We start from the raw sequence: 25,352 nt of genomic DNA, 5'->3' as shown, positions 1-25,352 counted from the left end.
CCTAGGCGCCCCACAAAATTACATCCTTATACATCATGTGCCCCCAAACATAAACTACTCTTTTAAATTCATTAGTTTCTTGGGGCGCCTGGGTGGCTCCGTCGGTTAAGCGGCTGACTTCGGCTCCGGTCATGATCTCGCGGTCTGTGAGTTCGACCCCCGTGTTGGGCTCTGTGCTGACAGCTCAGAGCCTGGAGCCTGTTTCAGATTCTGTGTCTCCCTCTCGCTGACCCTCCCCTGTTCATGCTCTGTCTCTCTCTGTCTCAAAAATAAATAAAAAACGTTAATAAAAAAAATTAAAAAAAAAAATTCATTAGTTTCTTAAATTATGTAGAAAACGTGTGGAGTTGTAAACTAAAGTTACAATAATACTTTTAGACTAGTAACTTTTATTTATTTAAAAAAAATTTTTTTAATGTTTATTCATTTTTGAGACAGAGACAGAGCATGAACGGGGGAAGGTCAGAGAGAGAGGGAGACACAGAATCTGAAACAGACTCCAGGCTCTGAGCTGTCCGCACAGAGCCCGACACGGGGCTTGAACTCACGGACTGCGAGATCACGACCTGAGCCAAAGTCGGACGCCCAAACGACTGAGCCACCCAGGCACCCCTAGACTAGTAACTTTTAAAAAGGACATTAGTCTCTTAAATTGTGTAGAAAAATGGAATTACAAACTATTACTGCAATAATACTAGATTTTGTAGTTGCCTATGTATTTACATTTTTATTTTTTAATACAGGTTTGAGTTACTGTCTAGTGTCCTTTAATTTCACCCTAAAGGACTCCCTTGAGCATTTTGCTGGGCAAGTCTAGTAACGAATGCCCTCAGCTTTTGTTTATCTGGGAATGTTGTAGTTTAACCCTCACTTGTTTTTAAGTACGGTTTTGCTGGGTATAGGATTCTTGGTTGACAGTTTTTCTTTTTTTTATTTTTTATTTTATTTTTAATTTTTTTTATTTTTTTTTATTTTTTTTTTTTAAATTTTTTTTTTTATTTATTTTTGAGACAGAGAGAGACAGAGCATGAACAGGGGAGGGTCAGCGAGAGGGAGACACAGAATCTGAAACAGGCTCCAGGCTCTGAGCTGTCAGCACAGAGCCCGACGCGGGGCTCGAACTCACGGACCGCGAGATCATGACCTGAGCCGAAGTCGGCCGCCCAACCGACTGAGCCACCCAGGCGCCCCAGTTTTTCTTTTTTTTAAAAAGGGAACTTTATTTTATATAGCTATTTAGAAAAAAAAATTTTTTAATGTTTATTTTTGAGAGAGAGCATGAGCGGGAGAGGGACAGAGAGAGAGAGAGAGAGAGAGAGAGAGAGAGAGAGAGAGAGACACAGAATTGGAAGGAGGCTCCAGGCTCTGAGCTGTCACAGCTGAACTGTGAGATCATGACCTGAGCCAAGTTGGACACTTAACTGACTGAGCCACCCAGGTGCCCCCAATAGTTTTTCCCTTTTAGCATTTGAATATATAGGCTCACTGCTTTTTGGTCTTCAAAGTGACTGATGAATAATCTAATGATTATCTTACTGAGTATGTGATGAGTTGCCTCTCTCTTGTGGCTTTCAAGATTCTTTATCTTTGTCTTCAGAAGTCTGATTATAATGTGTTTTGGTGTAAGTCTTTTTGAGTTCATCATACTTTGAGTTTACTGAGCTACATGGATGTTTATATTCATGTCTTTCATCAGATTTGGAAGTTTTCAGGCATTATTTCTTCAAATATTCTTTCTGTCTCTTTCTCTCTCTCCTCCTTTCAAGACGCCCACAGTGTATATGCTGGTCTGCTTGATGGTGTCTCACAGGTCCCATAGGCTGTTCACTTCAATCTTTTTTTCTTTCTTTCTGTCAGCCTTGGTAATTTCCATTGTCTTATCTTCAGCTTTGCTGATACATCTGCCTGTTCAAATCTGCCTTTGAAACTCTCTAGCGAGTTTTTCATTTCAGTTATTGTACTTTTCAGCTTCAGAATTTCATTTTGGTTTCTTAAGGTTTTTAAAATCTAATCATATTTCCATTTTGTTCATACAGTGCTTTCTTGACTTTTTCCGTATCTTTTCTTTCTCTGACATTTTTAAGATGGTTGTTTTAAAGTCTTTGTTTAGAAGATCTGCCATCAGATCTTTAAAAGGGATGTCTGTTGATTTATTTTTTTTCAGATGGGCCATATTTTCTTTGTATGCCTTGTGATGTTTTTCTATGCCTTGTATTTTGTTAAGAACTGGGCATTTGGATCTAATAATGTTTTATGTCTGGAAATTAGATTCTCCCTCTTCCTCAAGGTTTTGTGTTTTTTTTTTTCTTTGATTCTTGTAGGTTGTCTCTGTGCCAGGGATCAGCCTGAGGGGTAACTTCAGGTTTGCTCGGGTCTCTTCTGAGCCTGTGCTGTTCCCTGGTCGAATGTGGGCACTTTCAGGGTGCCTGGGTGGCTCAGTCGATTGAGTGTCCGACTTTGGCTCAGGTCATGCTCTCATGGTTTGTAGGTTCGAGCCCTGCATTGGCTATGTGCTGACAGCTGGGAGCCTGGAGTCTGCTTTGGATTCTGTGTCTCCCAATCTCCCCAGCCCTCCCTCACTCGCTGTCTCTCCCAAAAATAAACATTAAAAAAAATTTTAACGTAGGCACTTTCTAATTTTCTCTTTATATGTAGTTGCCTTTGAAAGTGTCTTTATTTTGTGTTTGTGCATGTGTGTATGTATTTTTATGTATGTATGTAAATAGGCAGCCATGAAAGTCCTTGTCTTTGGTGTCTGGTTCCCTAAGCGGGGGTGGGGGGGGGGGACAGAAAAATGCAGAGTGGGGGGAGAGCTGTATCCCTTTAAATCTCTCTCAAGTCACTTCAGATGGAGGGGAGGGTCTTTGCAACAGTGGGGGAGGTGCAGCAACCATGGCTGCCTTTCTGTGTTTGCACCTCTCCGATAGGAAGGAGCAAGCTATCAGAGCACACATTTCCAATGTTTACAGGACAGGGTGTTTTTGCCTACCCTGGCTCCTGCAAGACTACTGCAAGCCACTCCAGAAACACTTGCAGGTGGCTGGGTGTAGGGGATGGGCTAAGAGCTGAAATTGGTTGAAATTAACCTCAGTTGACTGCCCAAGTCTTCCTCCAGAAGTTGGAATCCTTCAATAGACTCCAGGTTTCCAAAACAGTTACAGTCGATGGGTCCTGCCAGCACAGCCATTTTTTGGTGGGGAGGTAGGTTCCCGGTGCTTCCTGCCTCACCATCTTCTCAGAACCCTGCAGGTGACGTTAGGTTTTGTCCTTATCTTTTTGCCTTGCTCCCCCACTACACTCTTCCAGAGGGGAAGAACCCTGTTGCTCTCTTATCACTGCTTCTCAGGATACATGCTTGACACTTGTGGTAAAGCCTCAGTTAACTGGCCCTTCCTGAAATTCCCGTTTGCCCTTGCTCTCACTGAGGGATGCTCAGGAAAGAGAGGGAGGCAGAGACTGTACTGGGTTGGACAGTGTCCCCTCCCCAATTCATTTCTATCTGGAACCTGTGAATGGGGCCTTCTTTGGAAAAAGGGTCTTTGCAAGATGTCCTAAATGAAAAAGGATGGCAAACTGGATTCCGGTGGATTGGTGATTGGTTGTCCGTGTAAGTCGGCCATGTGTAGATGGAGGCAGAGATTGGAGTGATGCATCTACAAGCCCAGAACCACTGGCAGCCACCAGAAGCTGGAAGAGACAAGGAAGGATTCTTCTTGCCCTGGAAGGAGAATGGCCCTGCTGATACCTGGATTTTGGACTTTGAGCATCCAGGATTGTGAGAGTGAATTTCTGTTCTAGGTTGTCTAGTTTGTGGACTTTGTTAGGGGAGCCTGGGCAGACGAATACAGGGACGAGGGCCAGGAGGCCATGCCTCTTAAGGTTAACTCACAAGACTATGGAATTCTTCACACTTTTGTGTCCTGAGTATGGAGCCGTGGAACTGTGGGTCCCAGCAAAAGGCTCTCGTGGGGGACATCAGCCCACTTGCTGACTCATGTGCATCATGTGTGTGTGAAGCTGGGCTTCTGTGACAAGCCTGGCTTTCTGACAACAGTGGTCCATGAGAACAGTCATAGATTCAACAAAGGCACTTGGTCGGATCAGCCAGGACGTCTCTCTCCAATTTCAGAACGAGTGACATGTGCCGAAGTCCTGGGGTCCCTCCAGCATGTGAGGACACGTCGGGCCACTCTTTGGGGGGTTCCCGACATGTTTTGCACCCTCCCTCTGCCCAGTGGTTTTGCTTTTGTTTCTCTAGCTCTGGAAGGTTCCCAGCTGTGAGGGAAGATGCCAGCCCCGAGTAGGGTACTGTTGTCACCCACAAGCCTCCATGTGAGCTAGGTAATGTCTTTTTAGTATATATTTTGTAATTATTTTTGAGAGACAGAGAGTAAGTGGGGGAAGGGCGGAGAGAGAGGGAGACACAGAATCCAAAAGCAGGTTCCAGGAGTGCCATCAGCACAGAGTCCGACGTGGGGCTTGAACTCATGGACCAGGATCGCCACCTGAGCCGAAGTTGGACGCTCAACTGACTGAGCCACCCAGGCGCCCCGAGCTAGGTTATTTCTAAACTGATGTTTGAAAGCTGGTTTTTAAGGCAGTAATAAGGCTCGTGCGTCCTTCAGAACTAACTGTAGTTGGCCCCGGGTCTGGTTGTTACATGGCTGTTTTGTGGCGGGTTGAGAACAGGGCCCAGGTCCTGATCCTTGTGTCGTCCAGTCTTGTTCCCAGACATTTACTGGCATCCACATGGGGCTGGGCCCGGAGCCTGGGGCTGGAGTGTGGAGCCAGAGCCCCCTGAGCTGGAGGACATGCTGCCGTGCTGTCTATAGACATGCACGTGTCCACGCTGTCTCCCGCTGACCAGTGAGGAAGGACCCTGGGAACGCAGGTCTTGCCTGAGGTGTTCCGGCCCCAAGAGGACGCAGGGAGGCTGTACTGCATGGAGGCACCAAGGCTGCAGTGGCTTTTTCACCTGGTCACTCCAGTGGCTGCCAACCCTGTGAGCCTCGGTTTACCCATCTGTAGAATGGGAAAGATGGGAGAAGCTGTCTTGTAGGATGTACGGAGATCGCACAGTTGGCACCAAGGCTGTGGCGAGCAGTAGCAGCTCTTGCTGTCACTGTGGTTACTTGTTAAATTCATGACTCCCCGGGGACTAGCCCTTATCGGTATGTTCACAGGATTCCTGTCTGTATTCATATTACATATATTCGTAGATACGTTGATCTCTGTATCACGCATAGATATGTATTTACCCTGAATAAACTTCAGTATTAGATACAGAGCAGGATAGAGACATTTATTTCTCTGTCATGCTGATTTGAATAACTTTGAAATTTAAAAAAAATTTTTTTAATGTTTATTTTTGAGAGAGACAGCAAGGTAGGGGGCAGATAGAGAGGGAGACAGAGGACCCATGGCAGGCTCCTCGCTGAGAATGGAGACCCCGATGTGGGGCTTGAACTCACAAACCATGAGATTATGACCTGAGCTGAAGTCAGATGCTCAACCACCCAGGCGTCCCAGAATAACTGAAATTTCAGGGTAGACCTCTATAGGCACTGTGTACTCCATATACAAGTTTGAGCCACTGTTGAGGGTAACAAGGTCTAAGATCAGGGAGAATGGCAAAAAAAAAAAAGGTCACTGCGCCTGCAAAGCTCAGTCAGTTGAGCGGCCAACTCTTGATTTCCACTCAGGTCATGATCTCTCAGTTTGTGACTTTGAGCCCCATGTCAGGCTCTGCACAGACAGGGTGGAGCCTGCTTGGGATTCTCTCTCTCCCTTTCTGCCCCTTCCCGCTCTCCGCCCTCCGTCTCTCTGTCAAAAATAAACATTAAATAGAAAAGTCACTGCCCTCAGGCACTTCCCTTCCAACAGTAGCAACAAAGCAACACCGAAGCTGTGATGTAGGTGGAGGGAAACCAAAGCCGGGCAAGGGGTGAGCAGTGGCCGGCCAGGAGTCTGGACACTTCAGAGGGAGAGGTGGTCATGAGACGCTCTTGCTGTACCGTCTAAACAGTAAGAACATGGGACAAGGCCCCTGCTCAGCTTGAAATGCCTTTAAAAAGTGGTCAATTTTTAAAATAAATTCCAGGCTAATAAACAGGCCTAGTTTTGTGTTTTTAGGCTCAGTGTCACAGGAATGATCAGCACTGGGAACCTGAGCTCACGCTGGGATTTGGCCTTCTTTTCCCTGTTTATAGGATTTTATGTTAAGGAGGCCATACGGTTGGTTCTCAGCTGTGTAAATACCCATTGTGGTGTATCAGGTAGTGGCCACATCCAGGCCAAGCCACTTGGCACACAGCTGGCAGCCCCCAGCTCGTGGATATAGCCCCTCCAGGTCCCACTGCTCCAGCCTGGTGCTGAATGGTCGTGTGCTGGGAGGAGGTAGCAATGCCGACTGGCCAACTTTCAGGGAAAGGCCTCTTCCTCCTTCAGTCCAGAAAGGCCTGGACTCCACTCACGGGTGAGGTCATAAAGTGGAAAAATGAAAGGAATGGCCTCACCAGGCTGGATGCCATCTACGGAGGGGGAGGGAATGTGGGCACTGGACACCTGTGGTGACAATCCGTTTTGGGTTCATCACCAGTGTGGTTTCTTATACTCTGTCACACCCATTGTCCTCATCCTGTCACCTCTTCTGCACTGGGTATCGGACATGTCCCACTTGCTAGGGTCTGACCTCCTCACTTCATCTCTTCCAGCCTCTCTTTTCGGGCCTGTCTTGGATTGTGGGTCTAGAACAGTCTCTTCCTCTAGGTCTTTGTAAGAGAGCCGAATTGACCATCCTACCAGGAATTATTCTTTCTTCTCTTGCTGTCAACTTCTAGAGTGAAGTTCAAAGAAAGTGGGAAAGCAAGGACCCTTAACTCCCTGAGAGGGCGAGAATTCCAGAATGTTTTCTGGGTCTCCTGGTTAGAGTGATGGAGGCACATGCTGCACTTCTCCTGCGGAGGCCACCCCAGGTGCACAGGGCGTTGGGTGGACGAGCCCTTGCCTCATGGGCTCAGGCATGGGCCCAGGAACAGGGTGGGGCCCTGTGTCGGGCTGTGTTCCCCAGTTTTACCAGGTACTTCTTAATCCAGTCTTGAAACGGTCCCAGCTGTATGACTTCTGGGCATGTTTCCTGTGGATGTATTTGCACCAGAGGGTAAGGAAGCGGCCCATGTCCATCAATTGGAAGTGTGTCCTGCAAATCTGGAATCTACTGTGGAATGAGGTGTTCCTTAGGAGGGAGACAGCGGTGAAAAGTGTGCTGGTATAGGATCCATTTGTGTATGAAGACTGGTGTGGTAGATGCCTAAACACATTCTGGAAAGACCTGTGCCCACATGGTGGATAGGAGCTGCCTCTGGAAAGTGACGCTTGGGGTGGAGGGGTTGGTGGCAAAAGAGGAATTAGGTTTCGTTGGATTTGTTACAACCATGCGAATTTTTTGTTTTTGTTTCAAGCACGTAAGAGAATGATACTTCAGGGGTCCTTTAGTAATGTGGCCCAGCATTTCGTTCTGCTGTGCTGAGAAGGTTCCAGGGTCCCCGTGTGTCTCCCCCTCACACTCACGTTGGCGGGGGGGCGGTGAGGGTGAGGGATGGGTGGTGGGGGTGAGCTCGCTCCTCCGCGGGAGGCCAGTCCTTCCTGCCCACACCCTCCCGGGGAAGCCCAGACCTGACCTGCGTCTCCCAAGGCTGGTGCTCCATCTCTGGGTCACATTCGCGCACCCAGTGTCACCTCAAAGATTTGCAGGCGCTGCAGTTCTTTGAGACAGGAAGGTACAAAATTAAGGCCAGGTATAGAGCAGACTGTAATTTTAAGGACTTTCTTTTAAAGAAGTAATCAGCGGTGGGTGGATTAGGTCCCATAGCTGGGAGCCTAGAACAAGAGGAATTTAATCATCTGCCCTTCTGCCCTGGAAGCCCGAGGAAGGTGTTGGCAGGGCCAAATTCCCTTGGAGGCTCCAGAGTGGGTGTGTCTTTGCCTCTTTCAGCTTCTGGTGGCTCCTGTAGCCCTTGGTGCCCCTTGGCCTGTAGACGCAGCTCTCCGGTCTCTCATCACACCACCTCCTTCCTTGTGTCTGTGTCCATATTTCCTTCTTTGCATAGGGACAGCAGTCACTGGATCGGGGTCTGTTCTAATCCTCTTAACCAGTCACGTCTGTGAGGGCCCTGCTTCTAAGTCAAGTCGCATTCCAAGTACCAGGAGTGAGGACGTACCTTCTAGGCACTGACCCGCTGCAGCTTCTGTCCGTCCCATAAAGGAGTCTTTGCAGTTGCCACACTTCGTAATTTGCTGATGTACCATCTAAAATTACGAACTTGTTTGTGAAAATAAAAATAGAATTATTGGGGCGCCTGGGTGGCTCAGTCGGTTGAGCGTCCGACTTCGGCTCAGGTCATGATCTCGTGGCCCGTGGGTTCCAGCCCCACGTTGGGCTCTGTGCTGACAGCTCGGAGCCTGGAGCCTGTTTCGGATTCTGTGTCTCCCTCTTTCTCTCTCCTCCCCAGCTCATGCTGTCTCTCTTCTCAAAAAAAGTAAATAAACGTAAAAATAAATAAATAAATAAAAATAGAATTATTAAAAGTAAACATTAAAATTTTTTTCTATTTTTTTAATGTTTACTTTTAAGAGAGAGAGTGTGTGTGTGAGCAGGGGAGGGACAGAGAGAGGAGACACAGAATCTGAAGCAGGCTCCAGGCTCCAAGCTGTCAGCACATGAGCCCAACGCAGGGCTCAAACCCACGAGCTGTGAGATCATGACCTGAGCCAAAGTTGGGTGCTTAACTGACTGAGCCACCCAGGCGTCCCTGAAAACAGAATTGTAGATGAAGTTTCAGAAAGAACATTATAGGCTGAGAACTCCAGTTTAATTATAGTTCAAAAGCCAGCCTCTGAATGAGTTTGTTCATCATCTAGTGATGGGGGTCTGTGCCGAACTTTTCTCTTGCTTTATGAACATTTGTTTTTTACCTTCTTTTAATAAAATAAACTGTGCTTTTAAATCTTCCACTTAGGAAATTGAAAGACTTTCTGAGCAGTTAGAAGAAAAAGAGAAGGAGAAGCAGCAGCTGATGAGCCAGCCGGAGCATGAGCGAGAGAAGGAAGTTGCCCTGCTGCGGCAGAGCGTGGCAGAGAAGGAACGAGCCCGGGCTGCCAGCGACATTCTGTGCCGCTCCTTGGCTGATGAGACCCATCAGCTGCGGAGGACTCTGGCCGCCACTGCCCACATGTGCCAGCATCTGGCCAAGTGTCTGGATGAACGACAGCGCACACAGGGGGACTCGAGGGAGAAAAGTCCTGAGGTAGGCCATGCACGTGGGTAAGCAAATTACAGTGAAGACCACATCGGGGCAGGAGGCGTCGCGTAGAGACCGCAGGATCCCTCAGTAATCGCGGGGATTGGGGAGCCCAGAGCCCACCAGTAAGGAGACTCCTCTTGGTTGTGACAAAGCCTGTCTCTTCAAGGCTTTCTTCTAGAAAGATGGAACGTGCAAAATGTGATAGGAAAGCAGGGCAGCCTGCTTCACCAGCCCAGCCTCTTGGCCTCTGTAGCCTCGGTTAGCTGAGGACAAGAGGGTGGAGCCGCGGCTGGTAGGCGGATGAGGAAGCTGCAGAGCGAGGTGAGGGCAGCTCCCCCACAGGCCCCATGCGCAGGCCCGCAGGGCCGTGGGTGCTGGCCTTCCGTGTGCTCCATGCACCTGCACAGAGCGGCACCGACCCAGCCGTGGACCTCGGCCCAGCTGGCTGTGGGCTTGCTGAGCGGGGTCCTTTCCGGGCAGTTCTCTTAGGCTGCGACCAGGTTCACTGAGGAATGCGCCGCGATGTTCTGAGGGGGATGGGCTGACCGGCCCCTTAGCGGCGGCTTTGCCACAGCTCGCATGGGGAACCACCTGTTCTCAGGTGGATTCCACTAAAAGGGAACCTCGGAAGGAACCACGCGTATTTGAGAAGCCAAAAGAAAGTGCTATTTGGGAGGAGGCGGGTGCTCTTCTCCAACGTTGAGTCACTGGGTCGTTTCCTTGCGGGGATTTGAAAGTAGCTACACACGATGGTGGCCGGGGGCTGGCGGCTCTTACAGTCACTAAATCAGCATCATTTCTCAGCCTGGGACTTGGCTGAGTCACCCGGGGCTTCCCAGTGGCTGCGCCGTGAGGATACATACTTCCTTTGTCTTTCAAGGGGAATTCTCAAAAATGATGTCACCAACATACAGCCCTCTGTTCTATTAAATGCACTGCATTTCTCGGATTCAGACAGACTTCTCAAACGAGACTTTTCGGTTAGGGCTGCCTACCATTGTTAGGGGCGGTTTGGGATGTGGCTTCTAGGCATGAGCATGGTGTGGGTCAGACCCTGTGTACAAAGCCACCAAGGTTGACCCTGATGGTCTGCAGACATGATGGGTTCCCAGCCAGGCCTGCCCCCTGTGGCCCAGGGCCGGTGTGTCCTTTGCCACACAATGGGACTGAGCCCCCTGTTCCCCCGAGCCATGACAGAGCATGTCAGGCAGCAGGAGCCCCGGTGGGTGGTGGGCCCGGGTCAGGGCAGAGCACACCCTCCCCCCACCACCTCCGGGAAGCCGGGAGTCCTTTTGTGTCTCCACTTCGCGTCTCTACCTGATGAACGACCGCCAGCTGGTGCCTTGCTGGATGTGATGATGTCTGCGACCTTGGTCCGAGGGTCTAGCTTCCTCCCCTCTTGTTGCACTTTTTATGTTCAGCGACATAGTGCCCTCCCACTCTCCCTTTGTCATGCAGCCAGAGCGTATAGGCGGGGACACCTGTGTCCGGGATGTTATCGAGAAGTTACAGGAAGAAAATCGACTGTTGAGACAGAAGGTGACCCATGTGAGTATCTGTCATATTTCATTCAAGAAGAATTTGCCCTTGTGAACTGCAGGTGTAGGGGGGTCCTGTCCTCCATGGTGCTCAGGGGTTGTGTCCCCCCTCAGGCCACTTTGGCTGACACACACCATGCCGAGACCTGACCTTTTTGTCTGAAAGTGCACAGAATGTGCCCCGTCCTGCTCTGTCCCCTCAGGCTAACTGGTAGGTCGAGAAAGGAGGTGCAAGAATTACTATCGAGTATGGCTTTTAAGGAGGGAAAACCGCACCGAGTCCACTTGTGTTTAACAGTTGCTGGCGGACGTCACCGCCGTGCCTCAGACGTGTCTGCTGCTCTCCGTGTCCCCTCTGGATAGAAGAGCAAAGTGAGGTGACATCCATTTAAGGGGAAGAACTCATTAGCTAACTGTCGCTAACAAAGCGCTCATAGTCCGAGAAAGACAAATGCCAAGTGATTTCTCTCCTGTGTGGAATTTAAGACAGCAAGCAGAGGAACACAGAAGTGGGGGGAGGAAGAAGAGAGGACGACAAACCATAGGGGGCTCTAACGATAGAGAACGAACAGGGTTAATGGAGGGGGGCGGGATGGGCTAGATGGGGATGGCGACAAAGCACTGGGGGTGTCTGCAAGTGACACTGAGTTCTGCTCCTGAAACCAATATTACGCTGGATGTTAACTGGAATTTAATAAAAATTTGAAGAAAAAGTTTAAACTTAAAAACACAAAGCGTGGCGTAGCGTGGGGCCGGCTTCACCGCGTGTCTCGGCCACACCCCCTCAGGTAGAAGACCTTAACGCCAAGTGGCAGCGCTACGATGCCAGCAGGGATGAGTATGTGAGGGGGCTCCACGCGCAGCTTCAGGGGCTGCAGGCCCCCCGTGAGCCCGAGAGACCCTCCCCTCCTGAGCTGATGAGGAAGGAGATCTCCAGGCTCAACAGGCAGCTGGAGGAGAAGATAAATGACTGTGCGGAAGTGAAGGAGGAGCTGACGGCTGTGAGGAGGGCCCGCGATGCGGCACTGGAGCGGGTGCAGATGCTGGAGCAGCAGGTGTGGCCCTGGGGGGGGGGGGAGCCAGGTGGGCACCTTCTCCGTCCTGAGCAGCAGAAATGGCGCCGCGTGCTGACAGCGCGTGTCTTGCCTCCTTTCAGATTCTTGCTTACAAGGATGATTTCACCTCGGAAAGGGCCGATCGAGAGCGTGCTCAGGGGAGGATTCAAGAGCTGGAGGAGCAGGTGGCCGCCTTGCGGCACCAGGCGTCCCGGAGGCAGGTAGAGTACTCTAGAGTACTATATCTAGGCAGGTAGAGTACCCGGAGGCCTCTTTAGGCCTGGCATTTCTCTCATTTTCCTTTCCGCGAATTTCAAGCATCGGCCTGAGACCCCGATTGCCCTGCTTAGGTCAGAGCTGCCTTGCCCGGCCCCTGGGGCATGGGGGTGGAAGAGCTCCTAGTCACACTGTGTGACAGTCCACAGGGCCTGTCCTGCCTTCCATGCTCGTGGTCATGCACCTGGTGAGCACGTCCTGGGCCCCAGGCTTCCTGCTAGGAGCTTCCTTCATACGTGTCCCCTCCTCGCGATGAGGCACAGGTACTTGGTTACTCCATTCCCAGGTGTCTAGTAACGTCCCTGGGCCCACGGCCTGTGTGCATGGAGATGGGCCTTGCAGGCCAGTAGGCCTCCACCCCAACTAGGGAGGCCTGGCTTGAGTCAGAATTGGTAAGTTTCTCGGTGCAGGACCCATGGCGCCCACATGCCTCTTCCCCTCTGCCCTGGACCCTCTCCGTGCTCTGTGGAGACCCTGGGAGAGTTTGGTTTCTTTAGCCCCTCAGCCAGTACCTACTGGGCCCCTCCAAGAACGTTTGCACTGGACGGTAGTGGCACCTCTGGGGATTGACGTACCAGGCTGAGCAGGGATGCTGAGCTGACCTCGGGGCTGCCCCATCTGGTTGGGTGCTGCCTGTACTATGCTGCTGGGGTTCGTCGGTGGCTTCTGCTCCCACCCTGCATGAGGTGCAGGGAGTCACGGGGGATACCCTCTCTTTCACCCTCTTGGACTCGGTCCAGAGCACCAGGCCTGGACAGAGGCAGCTGTTCCTACTGGCGGGTGAAGTGGGTGGGGACCGTGCCCGCGGCCTGTTTCCCCCCGAGGCCACAGGCTAACAAGGAGGTGCGGGAGGACCTCATCGTCCCCAGCGGCCTTAGCAGCTCCCATCACAGATTCTGGGTTCTCCTGAGGCCCTGGGACTCTAGGCTCTGGCTGAGGACGCTCCACCATGGGCCCAGGCAGGGGCGGTCTTCTGTGACCGGGTTTCACCTGTGGGTTGCTGGCTGCCTCGAACTTGAGGAAGCACGTGCTCTTGGATTGAAAAGTCATTAAAGGTGTGGTTCTAGGCAGCCTGTCAGTGACTCTGGGCCAACAGGGATGATCAGGACCCACTTCAAGTCTGTTGGGGGACAGGGCGTTTGCATTACGTGGCCTCTGCATCCTTTTCAGCTGCAGCCTGTGGCCCCTCGAATGTGGGGGAACACTTGCCGTTGCTGAGGAGCCAGGGCAGGAGTGCAGAAGGGGCGGGCAATAAGCCCCAGGCCCACAGAGGAAAGCCCAAGTTCAGATGTGAAGTTTCAGAAGCACCAGGCTGAGGAGCATGCAGGCCACGGTGCTTCGTGACTGATGTCTGGAGGGCGTGCGCCGGGACGAGCTAGGAGGGACCCCCACCCTGGCTCCACCTCTGTCTCTCCACAGAGGCGTATGGGGCTGATGGGCAGGGAGCGGGCCCCATCTGAACTTGTGCAGGAGCGTCTGCGACTGGGCCCCACCGTGTTTGGGCTCTGGGCTACTCCAGGAGGTGGGGAGGGGCTGCAAGTCCCATTCAGGGACGGGAGAAATTTCTCGAGTGCTAGAACCCGACACCTGGCTTTGTGGCCTGCAGTGCGGCCCATGTGAACGGATACTTGCCTTCTTTCCAGGACTGCCGAGAGCGGGGCTCCTGCCGGACGCACACGGGGAGCAAAACCCCCAAGTACTTAGAGACCAGTGTCTTGGAGCTTGTGGCACCCAGTGGCCGGAGGGCCGGGACTGGATCTCAGGGGCCGGACTTCTCCGCAGAGGGCAGGTGTCCTGGAGCAACGACCCGGAGAGGGCAGGGGGAGCTTCAGTGCCCTCACTGCCTGCAGCACTTCGATGACGAGCAAGGCGAGGAGCTCTTCAGGCACGTGGCTGAGTGCTGCCAGTGAGGCCCTGAGGCTGGAGCTACCTGTGACCCTGTGGCTTCTGAGGGGGCTCGGCCCTGGGCGGGGGCGAGATCCCCTGAGACCCAGGACCCAGCACAGATTGAGGGGGTTTCTGATCCTTCACCTTGGTCATCCTTGGGTGGTGGAACAGACCAAGTTGGAGGGAACTTCTCGTGGGGCGTCTGCCTCTGGGAGGGCCTGGCTTGGCTTCTGGTATGGAGTGCGCCCCTCCCTGCCCCCCCCGCCGGCCGGCTGTCGGGTCAAGACCAGGAGCAGGGGGCGCACGAACGCTCACAGGCAACACGACAGCCCCAGTCAGCCTGCGCCTGGGCCGCTGCAGCTCTCTGGGAAGAGGTGGCTGCCTGCAGGGACCACGTGTGTGGGCCCCCGGTTCTGTTGAGTCGGGACCAGGTTTGTAGACTGAGCCCTGTGGCAACACATTGCACACGAGGACTATTCTCGGCCACCGCAGAGACACGTGTCCTCACTGAAATGCACTGCAATAGCATTTGCCACCTATCTCAAAGTCAAAAGACATTTTACATTTACTTATTTTTATAATAAATACACTTGCTATGGTGACTGCTCTTGAGAATGTGTCCCGGGGGCTGCAGTATTTTCAGTCAGACTGGCTGAGGAGGAGAAGCGCTCCTGTGTTTGCCACCTGCCTGTCAGGGACCACGTGACCTGGCGCCAGCCCCGCTTTGCCTTCGGTCTGTTTCCACCCCAGCCCAGGATGTGTAGCCAAGGGCTGGGAATGCGGTGAGAGGGTGCAGGTACCTGCTGAGAGCACATGAGAGCCACACAGAGCAAGGTGTGATCAGTGACCCGAAAGAGAAGGCGGGAGGGGAGGCTGAGGTGCCGTGCCAAGTGCTTGCCAGGGTTCACTCCCTGAACCCTCATAGCAGTCCCAGGAGGTAAGTGTTATGATCATCCTCAACACAAACAAGGAAAAGGAGGCACAGAAGGGTTAAGTCACTTGCCCAAAGTCACACAGTGCCTGAGGGACAAAGCTGGCATCTGCACCCATGTTCTCAATAGCACAGTCTGTACTTCTTCCTGGAATTCATCCTTCCATCTGGCTAAGTCCTCCTCAAGTCAGAGTTCAGGTGTCACTTCCTCTGGGGCCCCGCTGGAAGAGACCCAGCCTATGTGGCATGGGGTGGGCAGACTGTAGCAGAAAGCCTCAATCTCCCTGACCTCAGGAACTGGAAGAGCTTGTGGACACCTGAATACTGGAAACAGAGGATGGGGACACCCCAGAGAGAAGGGAGCCACACAAGGGGAAACCCTCAAATCCTTGGCTGACCCCCCAATTTTCCATGCATTGAGCAAGAACCCAAGGATTCTGGGGTGAGAACAGCAGATGGAAAGCAGAAAGAGCTGAGCAGACATTCCAGTGGCTGAATATTACAGGGGGACAGTTTTGAATTTGGGTCCCTCAAGCTTCAAAGGTAAATACTTTGGGTTTTCCTCTGAAACCCTGTAAGGGCCCTGCATTAGGAGTAAAGTTGACATCCCAGGACAAAATGGAAATAGCCTTTGCTCTAAAAAGGCGTAAGAGTTTCAGGTAATCAACCAGTAAATCAGCTGTCACCTGGAATGAGATACAGGCAACAGAGTCTAGGACATTATACTGTATTAATCACAAGGACAATATGCAATAGAAAATACTAGACCGGGTGTCTAGCTGGCTCAGTTGGTAGAGCATACGACTGTTGATTTTGGAGCTGTTTGAGCCCCACATTAGGTGTAGAGATTACTTAAAATCTTAAGAAAGAAAATACTAGGCAAAGGAAAAATAAAGGCAGAATGAAGGTATTTTTCAGACAAATACAAGGTAACAAAATTTATATCCAATTGACTGCACCACAAGAAATCTATACTACAGAAATTATTCCAGATAAAAATATAGAAAGGAATGAAGAACCTGGGCGCGGGCAGATAGGAATTACTTTTTAAACAACGATGTTTGGAGGCCTTTAAAACATGCAAGCATATGACCAAAAGAGCTTCCTAGGTGGGGGAGAGTATTTAATGAACTTATTACACAGAAGTTTTTGCATTGATGTAAGGTGGACTGTAATGCAATAAGAAAGCATAATCTCTAGAGTAACCACCAACATAGTAATAAAAATATTTAAAAAGTGAACAGAGCAGAAAATGTTACTAATCCAAGACAAGCTAGGAGAACTAAAGGAATAAGGAAGAGATGAGACAACACAGATGGCAAGATGGCAGACTGAAACCCAACTGTATCAATAATTACATTATAAATGGATCACTGAAAGAATGATTGTCACACTGCATGAGAATGACAAGGTCTCACCTACATGCCCATTAGCAAAGATGTACTTCATTAAAAAAAAAAAAAATTAATGTTTATTTCTGAGACAGAGCATGAGTGAGGGAGGGGCAGAGAGAGAGGGAGACACAGAATCCGAAGCAGGCTCCAGGCTCTGAGCTGTCCGCACAGAGCCCGACGTGGGGCTCAAACTCAAAAACCATGATATCATGACCTGAGCCAAAGTCAGTCTCTCAACCAACTGAGCCACCCGGGCGCCCCAGCAAAGACGTACTTTAAATATAAGAACACAGGGTGAAGATAGAAAATACACACCATGCCTACACTAACCAAGAAAATGAGAGTGGTTACATGATTATCAGATGGAATTTAAGACAAAAAGTGTTAGCAGAAGTAGAACACTGTATAATGACAAACGGCTAAATTTATCAGGAATATATAACATTCCTAAATTTGTATACAGTTAATAACATAGCTTCAACATATATAAACAAAAGGAGGGCTGGATAAATGCACAATCATAGCTGGAGATTTTAACACACCTCTAAATAACTGAGAGAAGCAGGAAAAAAAAAATCAGCAAGGATACACAAGGTTTAACCAAAATAATTAACAAACTTGGTGTCATTTACTTATGTGGAACATTAGGCCCAACAAAAGCCAACTAGAATTCTTTTCAGGTGTACATGGAACACTTACCAACAGAGACAAATTTGTGGGGCATAAATCAAGTCACAATATATTCCAAACAATTGAATCATTGAATTTATGTTCTCTGACCATGGTGAGGTTAAACTACAACTCAGTAACAGATAAATATCAAATTCCCAACACACTTCTAAGTGATCTGTGGACAAAGGAAAAGACACAATGGAAATTAGAAAACACTCTGAAATGAGTGAAAATGGGGTTAAAATTCAGCAATCTACGTGCCCCTCTCAAGAGCTAAGAGAAGAGCTGCAAATTAAACCCAAAGAAAAGGGAAGGAAAGAATATGAGAGCAGAGATCAATGAAACAGAAAACAGAAAAACCAACAAAATGAAGAGTTCTTTTAAATGCCAATAACATGGATAAACCACTAACATGACTAATGCAGAAAAAACAAATTGTTGATAATCAGGAAAGAACAGAGGGACATCAGTATAGATCTCTAAAAGGAGTACTATGAACGCTCTATGCTAATAAATCTGACAACTTCGATGAGACAGATAAACTTGAAAAACACAATTTAATGCAACTGATACAAGAAGAAACAAAACCTGAGTAGCTGTTCTGTAGGTATTAAGTAAATTGAATCTATAATTAAAAGTATTTTCACGCAAAAAAGGGGGGTGCATGCCTGGGTGGCTCAGTTGGTTGAGCATCCAACTTTTGATTTTGGCTCAGGTCATGTTGCCAGGGTCGTGGGATGGAGCCCCACGTCAGGGCTGCTCAGCATGGAGCCTGCTTGAGATTCTCTCTCCCTCTGCCTCTCTCCCTAGCTTGTGTGAACCCAATCTCTCTCTCTCCAAAGAAAAAAATTTTAAAAATGAAAAAAGAAAAAAAGATATTTTCACAAAGAAAATTATAGGCCCAGATAACTTGACTGGTGAATTCTCCCAGACATCTGAGAAAGATATACCAATCTTACATACATTCAGCAAATAGAAGGAATGTTCTCCAACTCATTTTTATGACCCCCAAACCTAAGCAAAGCAAGAAATTACAAGACAAATCTCTCTCATGAACATAGAGGCAAAAGTCCTAAAAAAATTAATAAATTGAATTCAATATAAAAAGGATAATAAATCATAGCCAAGTAGAATTTTAATTATGGATACAAGATTGGTTATTCAAAAAAGCATTAAATGTTATTCACAGAATAACAGAAAAAAACACATGATCTCAATAGAAGCCGAAAAAGTATATGACAAAATTTAATACCCACTCATGATAAAAAAAACACTCAGCAAACTAGAAAAAGAAGGCATTTCCTCAATCTGAAAAAGGTGTATGTCCAAAAACTTACAGCTAACATTATATTTGATGATATAATATTAAATGCTGTCCCTGCTGAGGTTTGTATCAAGACAAGGTTGTTCACTCTTAACCACTGTAATTCAACATTGTACAGGAGGTTCTACCCAGCGCAGTAATAAAGGGAATAAAGAACAAAAAAGTTGGGGGAAGAGTAAATAAAACCGTCCCTATTTGCAGATGACAGATTGTATGTATATATGATATATACACATAAAGGAGTACATACACACACACACACACATAAAATTCTAGATGTTCTTAAAGTTTAGAATTTATGTCAATTATTTGACAACCTCAAGATATAAAGTTCGATATATGAAAAATCTACCATACTCCTGTATGTTTACAACAAGTAGAAAAGCAAACTTAATGTTTATTTTTGGGAGAGAACATGCAAGTGGGGAAGGGGCAGAGAGAGAGGGAGACACAGAATCTGAAGGAGGCTCCAGGCTCTGAGCTGTCGGCACAGAGCCCGGTGTGGGGCTCAAACCTACGAACTGTGACATCATGACCTGAGCCAAAGTCACACACTGAACCAACTGAGCCACCCAGGCACCCCAAGAAAGGCAAATTTAAAACTCCCCAAAAGATACAGTGACCAACAAGATGTTAAGTCCTAACTAACCCCCAGAACCTGTGAATGTGACCTCACTGGGAAATAGGGTCTTTGCACATGTAATATGAGATGATGTGCTGGATGAGGGTGGGCCCTAAACCCAATGACTCATGTCTTTGTAGGGACAGAAGAGACGTGCGACACTGGCTGGCTCAGTTGGTGGAGTGTGTGGCTCTTGATCTTAGGGTTGTGAGTTTGAGACCCATGTTGGGTGTAGAGATTATTTGAAAAAAAAATTTTAATGTTTATTCATTTTTGAGAGAGAGAACGAGAGAGAGAGAGACACCAAGTGCGAGTGGGGGAGGAGCAGAGAGGGGGGGGGAACACAAAATCGGAGGCAGGCTCCAGGCTGTCAGCACAGAGCCCGACATGGGGCTCGAACTCACGAACCATGAGATCATGACCTGAGCCAAAGTCAGGCACTTAACCAACTGAGCAATCCAGGTGCCCCGCAATTGCTTAAAATCTTAAAGAGACGAACACAGAGATGCAGGGAGGAGGCCACATGAAGACAGACAGAGACTGGGGGTGATGCCTCTGTAAGCCAAGGATTGCCAGTGACCACCAGGAGCTAGGAGGGAGGCACGGAACAGACGGTTCTTCCAACCTCTGGAAGGAACCAATCCTGCCGATACCCACATTTTGGGTTTATATCCTCCAGGACTGTGAGAGGAGAAGTTTCTGTTATAAGCCACCCAGTTTGTGGCACTGCATTATGGGAGCCCCAGGAAACTAAAGCATAACTCCATTTGTGATGACATCAAAAACAAAGTGCTTAGGAAAAAATTCATCAGAAGTGTGCAAAATCTCTACAATAAAAGCTACAAAACACTGCCGAACTCAAGAACACATAAACGCAGACTGGGAACTCCATGGTCTCAAGATGTCACTTCGTCCCAAACTGACCTACAGACTCAACAGCCTCATCCGTAATTCCAGCAAACTTGTGACAGGTTCATTTTGAATTAGTATTTTGTCATGGTTGTTCCTCATTTTTCCAGGATTCCAGTTACATGTATGTTGGAATGCTTGACACTGTCCCACCGGCTACTGTTTTCCATTCTCTTTTGTGCTTCTTTCTGGTAGTTTGTGTTCCCCAGGCATCAAGTTCATGGGTATTTTTTCCGAAGTTTCTGATCTGTTGATTCTACCCAGAGTATTTTTCATTGCAGATATTTTATTTTTTCTTTAGAACTTCACTTAGACTTTCATTTAGTGTGGGATATTTTTGTATTCCTTTAGGTTGGACTTTGTTGAGGCAGGCAGTTAAGATACTTGGGATCAGTTTGAGCCTTCCGAGGCTTGGCTTTAGCTTTAGCTTTTGCTTTTACTCTAGGGCTAATTTAACCCCACTGCTAAGATCATAGCCTTCTGACCCTACACCGATGTCTATATCTGAGTATTTCAAGGTCTCTGCACCCTGGCTGGTAGAAACACTATTGCAGCCAAACGTACTGCTTTCTGGTGATTTTCCTTTGGGTTCCTGGAAGTTTAAGCCACACCTGCAAGATCAGTAGATTGCAGGGGACTCTGAAGCCCCCCCCCCCCCCCCGAGCTCCTTAGATGCAGCCCCTCCTGTTCAGAACCCTGCCCCACAAATTCCAGCCGCCTGGGCCTCCCCACATGCCAGTCTTGGCTTACTCTACTCAGCAGGCCTGCTGGGGTGTGGCCATGGGCCTGCCCAGGGCTAGTCCTGGAAGCTGCCTCCAGGCAGGAAGCGGGCACTCAGGGGGCTTACCCTGTTTTGTCCCCTCGGCTCAGGACATTGCCATGTGCTTCTAGTCTAACATCCAAAACCGTGGTTTAAACTTCCTCGGTTTTATGATCGTGTGGCACGGGGACAGTTTCCATGGCATTTGTTCCTTCCTGGGTGTGCCACTGGCACACGTTTCTGACTCTTCCTCTTGTCCTATGCTGTCTTCTCTGTGGCAGACAATCTGGAGGGCTCCCAGGGACACACAGTTTCAGGAGTAAGTTCGTAACAGTCCAGAACCGCTTGAATTTTCTCTGTGCGGTTCGTTCCCATTCCTCCCCCCACTCCCCACCCCGCCCCGCCCCAGTTACTCTTCCGGTTTAGTAGTGGATCCAAGACAGACAGTGATTGGCTGTCATTGTGAAGACAAAGAACCAGGACTTCAATTGTCATTGCGTGTGTGACCGAGAGGTTTTATTTGTGTTTAAAACCGCAACACAGTGTGACCTGTGAGGTAAGTTTTATCTTCTTTAAAAAAATATATTAGTGAAATGAAGAAATGTTAATCCTTTTTGGTACCATAATGCTCATTTTGATAATATTTTTTTTTTAATGGCCTGACTATGTAGACAAAGTTCAACGAAAGGGCATTTTCACTGTTTCTTTTCTAGCTACTGTTATTTCATCTCGTGATCATTTATTGTGTAAAGGAGGGGACACTCCAACGCAATCTGACCCTCGGGCCGAGGCCCCTGTGAAGACAGTAGCACTGGGGCCAGATGTCGCGCAGGCACACCTTGGGCCTTGGTTTCCCCACCAGTAAATGCAATGCCTGGGCAGGACGACGCAGCCTTGCACTGGGGGGGCACAGTATCCAGTGTCTTGGCCTGGGCCTGCCTCCACCTGTGTGGGAGGGGCTGAACTAAGGAAGCCCTGCCAGCCTCGACCCTCCACCTTTTCCTACCCCTGGACCGTTCTGGGCCTCCCAGGCCCGAAATCCATCCTCAGTGTTCTGTTCCTGAGAACTGGGAACGGTAAAGAGACACCCCCCCCAACCCCCACTCAGGGAAAGACCCAAAGGAGCGAAAGGGTTGGGCCTTGTGTGGAACGTGGGAAGGGCATTCTCCCGACTTCAAGCAGAAAGGCCGGCCGGAAGAAGGCCTAGGTGGCTGGCCCGTGTGTGAGGGGGGCAGGGGTGTGGCAGGGGGGCAGGTGGGGCCAACTTAGGTGGAGACATGGGTGTGTGCGGACACTGTGTCAGGGTGCCCAGGGGTCCCCCTCACCACTCCTGGCCCCGACAAGGCCCTGCTCATGTCACAGGTAGGGCCCTTCGGCCACTGTGGCCCCCAGGACAGGTGAAAGCTGCGGCCCACAGGTGGGACTGCTTCCAACTCATGAGCAGGATGGGGTGGGGCACGGGCAGGGTCTCAGGGGTGGGCCTGGGCGGGCAGGTTCCCCAGATGGCAGGGTCCGGGTTTGCAGGCTCCCCGGGACCCTCCCCAGCATTTGCCCAGCCAGCCCGGCTACCCTCACGCTCACCGGGAAGGGACGAGGCCTGGGCCTGGAAGTCCTGGAGGCACATCAGGGCCTTTTGAGGACATGGCTCCTGTGGTCACCACCCAGCCTGCTCCTCGATCTGCTGGGTCATCCCAGGAGCAGAGATATGCTGTCCTTCCTCCCACCTAGAAAAACAAAAGCAGAACAAGCCAGCCAGCTTTTTGTCCCCCTGCTCGTCTTGCTGCCACCCCGTCTCCTAGTCCCAGGAGCTGCTCTTCCCACCCTGTCTTCCCGCAAACCAGCTCCCACGGGGTTGTGGTGGGAGCCCAGGGCCAGTTCTTGGACCTCACCTCGGCCACGGCAGCCCTGCCGTGCCACGCTCCCGCCACCTGTGATACTGGATCTGCGGACAGCCCCCCGCCCGACCTGTCCACACTTGTTCCTGGGGGGCCTTCTGCCCACGAGCAGCGATCCCCAGCGCCAGACATCTCACCTGGGCTTCTGATGAGCACCCCAGACTTGACCCCGTCCCGCCCAGGAGTCCCTCTTGCCTCTGCTCTGTCCCACCTGCAGGCCGTCAGTCCAGAAGTCCTGTGGATGGAGCCGTCAGAGTATCTCCAGAGGCTGCCTCCCCCTCCCCGTCTCCACACAGAAATGGGGCCCTCATTGCCCCCCCTTCATTCAGGGACGGGCCACACACGCAGGTTTACCAAGAGTGGGGAGCAGTGGGGCTCCGGGGTGCTCCGGGAAGTGGGTGGGAACAGGATGGCGGTTCCACCGGAGACTCCCACAAACTGCCTGCAGAGATCTCAGGAGAAAGGAACCAAGGCAGAATTCCCCTTTCCATCCGAAATCCTGCTCATGTTGTTCCTTATGCATACCCAATTTAACGCTTGTGACGTTTCAGTTTACTCCCTGAAAGCCGGATGGGCACGTGCCCATTAGGCCGTGTGCGGTCCCAGCCCACCGGTCCCCCCCCCCCCCCACCCTGCTGTGCCTCCCCTGCCCCGCAGACTAGAATGCGGTGTCCCCTCTGCAGCCTGCACCCCACTGCTGCTTCTTGGTGCCCCCACTGCTCTCACACCAGACCCTCAGAGTCACCCGGCTGGGCTCTGTCCTGGGCACACGGAAGGGCCCAGATACACCACTGCAGGGAGGACGGGGGGTGGGGAGGTCCACCCGCTTGCCCCACACCCTGCCCCCACCCCCGCCGCCCTCTGGGCCCCAGCAGAAAGCAACCAGACGAGGTCTTCTGCTGTACTAATGTATTCCATCTTTCAAAAAGAAAGACATGATTTTAATATTACTTAACAATATGTTAAAAAAGTAGCCAGGCAGGCCTCCGTGTTAATACAGTCGTACACTCTCTAACAGACTTGATGGTGTGAGTACTGGGTGGGGTTTTGTTTTTGAACTTTCTCATTCTGCAAGGGATCTTACACAAGCTGGCTACAAGTCAGGGGGATCAGACACAAACAGCGCAACGTGTACACTCTTAAACAGTAGATTGTGGAGGAGAACGGAAGAGCGCCTGCCCGCCCAGCCCGCCTCGGGTGGGATGCAGGGCACACGAGAGCTGAGTGACGGCAGTGCCCCGGCGGGGACAGATGACAGGACAGGGCGAGATGCAGAGGCAACGAGCCACGTGGATGACGGAACGCGTCTCTGGCCACGGCCCAGGCTCTGAGGCCGCGTGGTGGGAAACTGGCGGGAGCCACTGTTCCAATCCGACAGCGCAGCGCTGTGGTCGAAGCCTCGCTCACAGACTACACGCACACGAGCTACCAACGCGGGCCGAGCAGCGAGTTCTCGGTCTGGGGGTGGTCTCGGGTGCGGTGGCCCACCCGGCACAGCCCCGGGCAAGCACGGCAGCTCCGAGGCCTGGCCCACCTCCTGCGCGTCCCTCTCCAGGCGGTCCTCATTCAGTGGGCGGCAAAAGTGGCCTTTTTCAAGCTAAAATTGGACCAGTTGATGGACAGTCTTTGTCGGGTCTGTCTAGCCGAATCCAAACAGAATCTGTGGGGACAAAGAGCCAAACGGTCACGGAAGGAAACGGCCCACGTTCTCGCTGTGGTTGGCAAAGCCTAGCGTCCTCCGGAGAGGGGGAGTGTGGGGAGAGGGGTCAGAGTAGGGAAGGGCCCTCGGGAGGGAGTCCCCCACTTCAGGACACTGGCCAGCGCCCTCAGTGTCCTCCGGTTTCCCCTGTCCTTCTTCTCCAACTTGTCCCCCAGGGAAGCTGCTGCCCAAGGAAAGTTTCTGATGAGCCTGAGTCAGTGAAGGCGGCTCTGCCAACGGCCACCACCCTGCCTCTGTCACCGGCTAAGTCACAGAGATCCCCCCGTCCTCACTTATCCACGAACACACGGGGAAGCGCGATGTGGGAGGAATGGGACTTTTCATGGCCAGACTCGGCCCCACTGCTGCCTGCACTGCCCACCCAGCACTCAGGGCTGCAGCGGGCGCAGAGGAGCGCCTGAGGCCTCAGGCGCCAGCCTCCGGCCCCGGGCTCCAGCTCTGGGTCACACGCTGCATGCCAAACAGGGCTTGGAAAAGACCACACTTTGCCACCTGCTTCCCAGGCGACAGTGGCCGATTCTGTATTAAATGAAGAACGTTTTCTTTCAAAAGCCTTTACTTGGCATAATTTCTGAAGTTTTCACCTTTCCAGCTCTCATCTGGGTAGCAGAAATTTGAATTAAGCCTGAAAATGGTTACTGCTGTCTCACCACTGAAGTGGAAGTGTGTTGGTTTACACAGTGGTTAAACCGACCAACCTCAATTTCTTGTGCAGCTCGCCCGGCAGTCTGTGTCCAGGTAGAAGGGTCGTAACCCCCCACCCCGCCCTGAACCTCACTTCTCTTTCCCCGGCCAAGCTGGTCAAACCCCGAGTCCGGCAATGTTACCTTCTGCACCTTCCGGAAGCTCTCCCTTCTGCTTCTACTATCTCCCTTCTCCCGCAGCCGCTCCCAGCGGCTCCCCCTGGCACATGTGTGCCCCACACGTCTCCATGAGCAGCGACTTGGACGCTTACAAGGGTCACGCACGGCCCCGCTGCAAGCCACTCCACAAAGAGCTCCAACCCAACGGAAGCAAGGCCTCTGACGGGCTCTCAGGGCACAGGACACACAGCCCAAGCTGCTCCT

General features: G+C 50.8%; 2 protein-coding genes across 10 annotated transcripts in view; one reads left to right on the top strand and one right to left on the bottom strand.

The window, feature by feature from the left end:
* The window catches only part of TNIP2 (TNFAIP3 interacting protein 2), a 34,639-nt gene extending 19,979 nt beyond the window's left edge, over positions 1 to 14,660 (top strand). For 2 of the 5 annotated variants that reach the window (XM_078446365.1, XM_060655540.3), the window contains exons 2-6: positions 9,018 to 9,305; positions 10,761 to 10,850; positions 11,629 to 11,895; positions 11,997 to 12,116; positions 13,815 to 14,660. In XM_078446365.1, coding sequence (XP_078302491.1) covers positions 9,018 to 9,305; positions 10,761 to 10,850; positions 11,629 to 11,895; positions 11,997 to 12,116; positions 13,815 to 14,081 — 1,032 coding nt within the window. In that variant the 3' untranslated portion in view covers positions 14,082 to 14,660. Of the gene's footprint in view, positions 1 to 1,236; positions 4,342 to 4,373; positions 5,003 to 9,017; positions 9,306 to 10,760; positions 10,851 to 11,628; positions 11,896 to 11,996; positions 12,117 to 13,814 lie in introns of those variants that run through there. The other 3 variants (XM_060655543.3, XM_060655542.3, XM_060655541.3) reach the window with 3 other exon arrangements.
* Positions 14,661 to 23,459: 8,799 nt separating this feature from the next.
* FAM193A (family with sequence similarity 193 member A) overlaps positions 23,460 to 25,352 on the bottom strand; it is a 161,134-nt gene continuing 159,241 nt past the window's right edge. For all 5 annotated transcript variants that reach the window (XM_078446363.2, XM_078446360.2, XM_078446361.2 and 2 more), the window contains exon 21: positions 23,460 to 24,225. In XM_078446363.2, coding sequence (XP_078302489.1) covers positions 24,132 to 24,225 — 94 coding nt within the window. In that variant the 3' untranslated portion in view covers positions 23,460 to 24,131. The remainder of the gene's footprint in view (positions 24,226 to 25,352) is intronic.

This window comes from Panthera onca, chromosome B1 (genome assembly GCF_046562875.1).
Source record: "Panthera onca isolate mPanOnc1 chromosome B1, mPanOnc1 haplotype 2, whole genome shotgun sequence".
Classification (NCBI taxonomy): domain Eukaryota; kingdom Metazoa; phylum Chordata; class Mammalia; order Carnivora; family Felidae; genus Panthera; species Panthera onca.
This window is presented reverse-complemented; position numbering and strand designations above follow the sequence as displayed.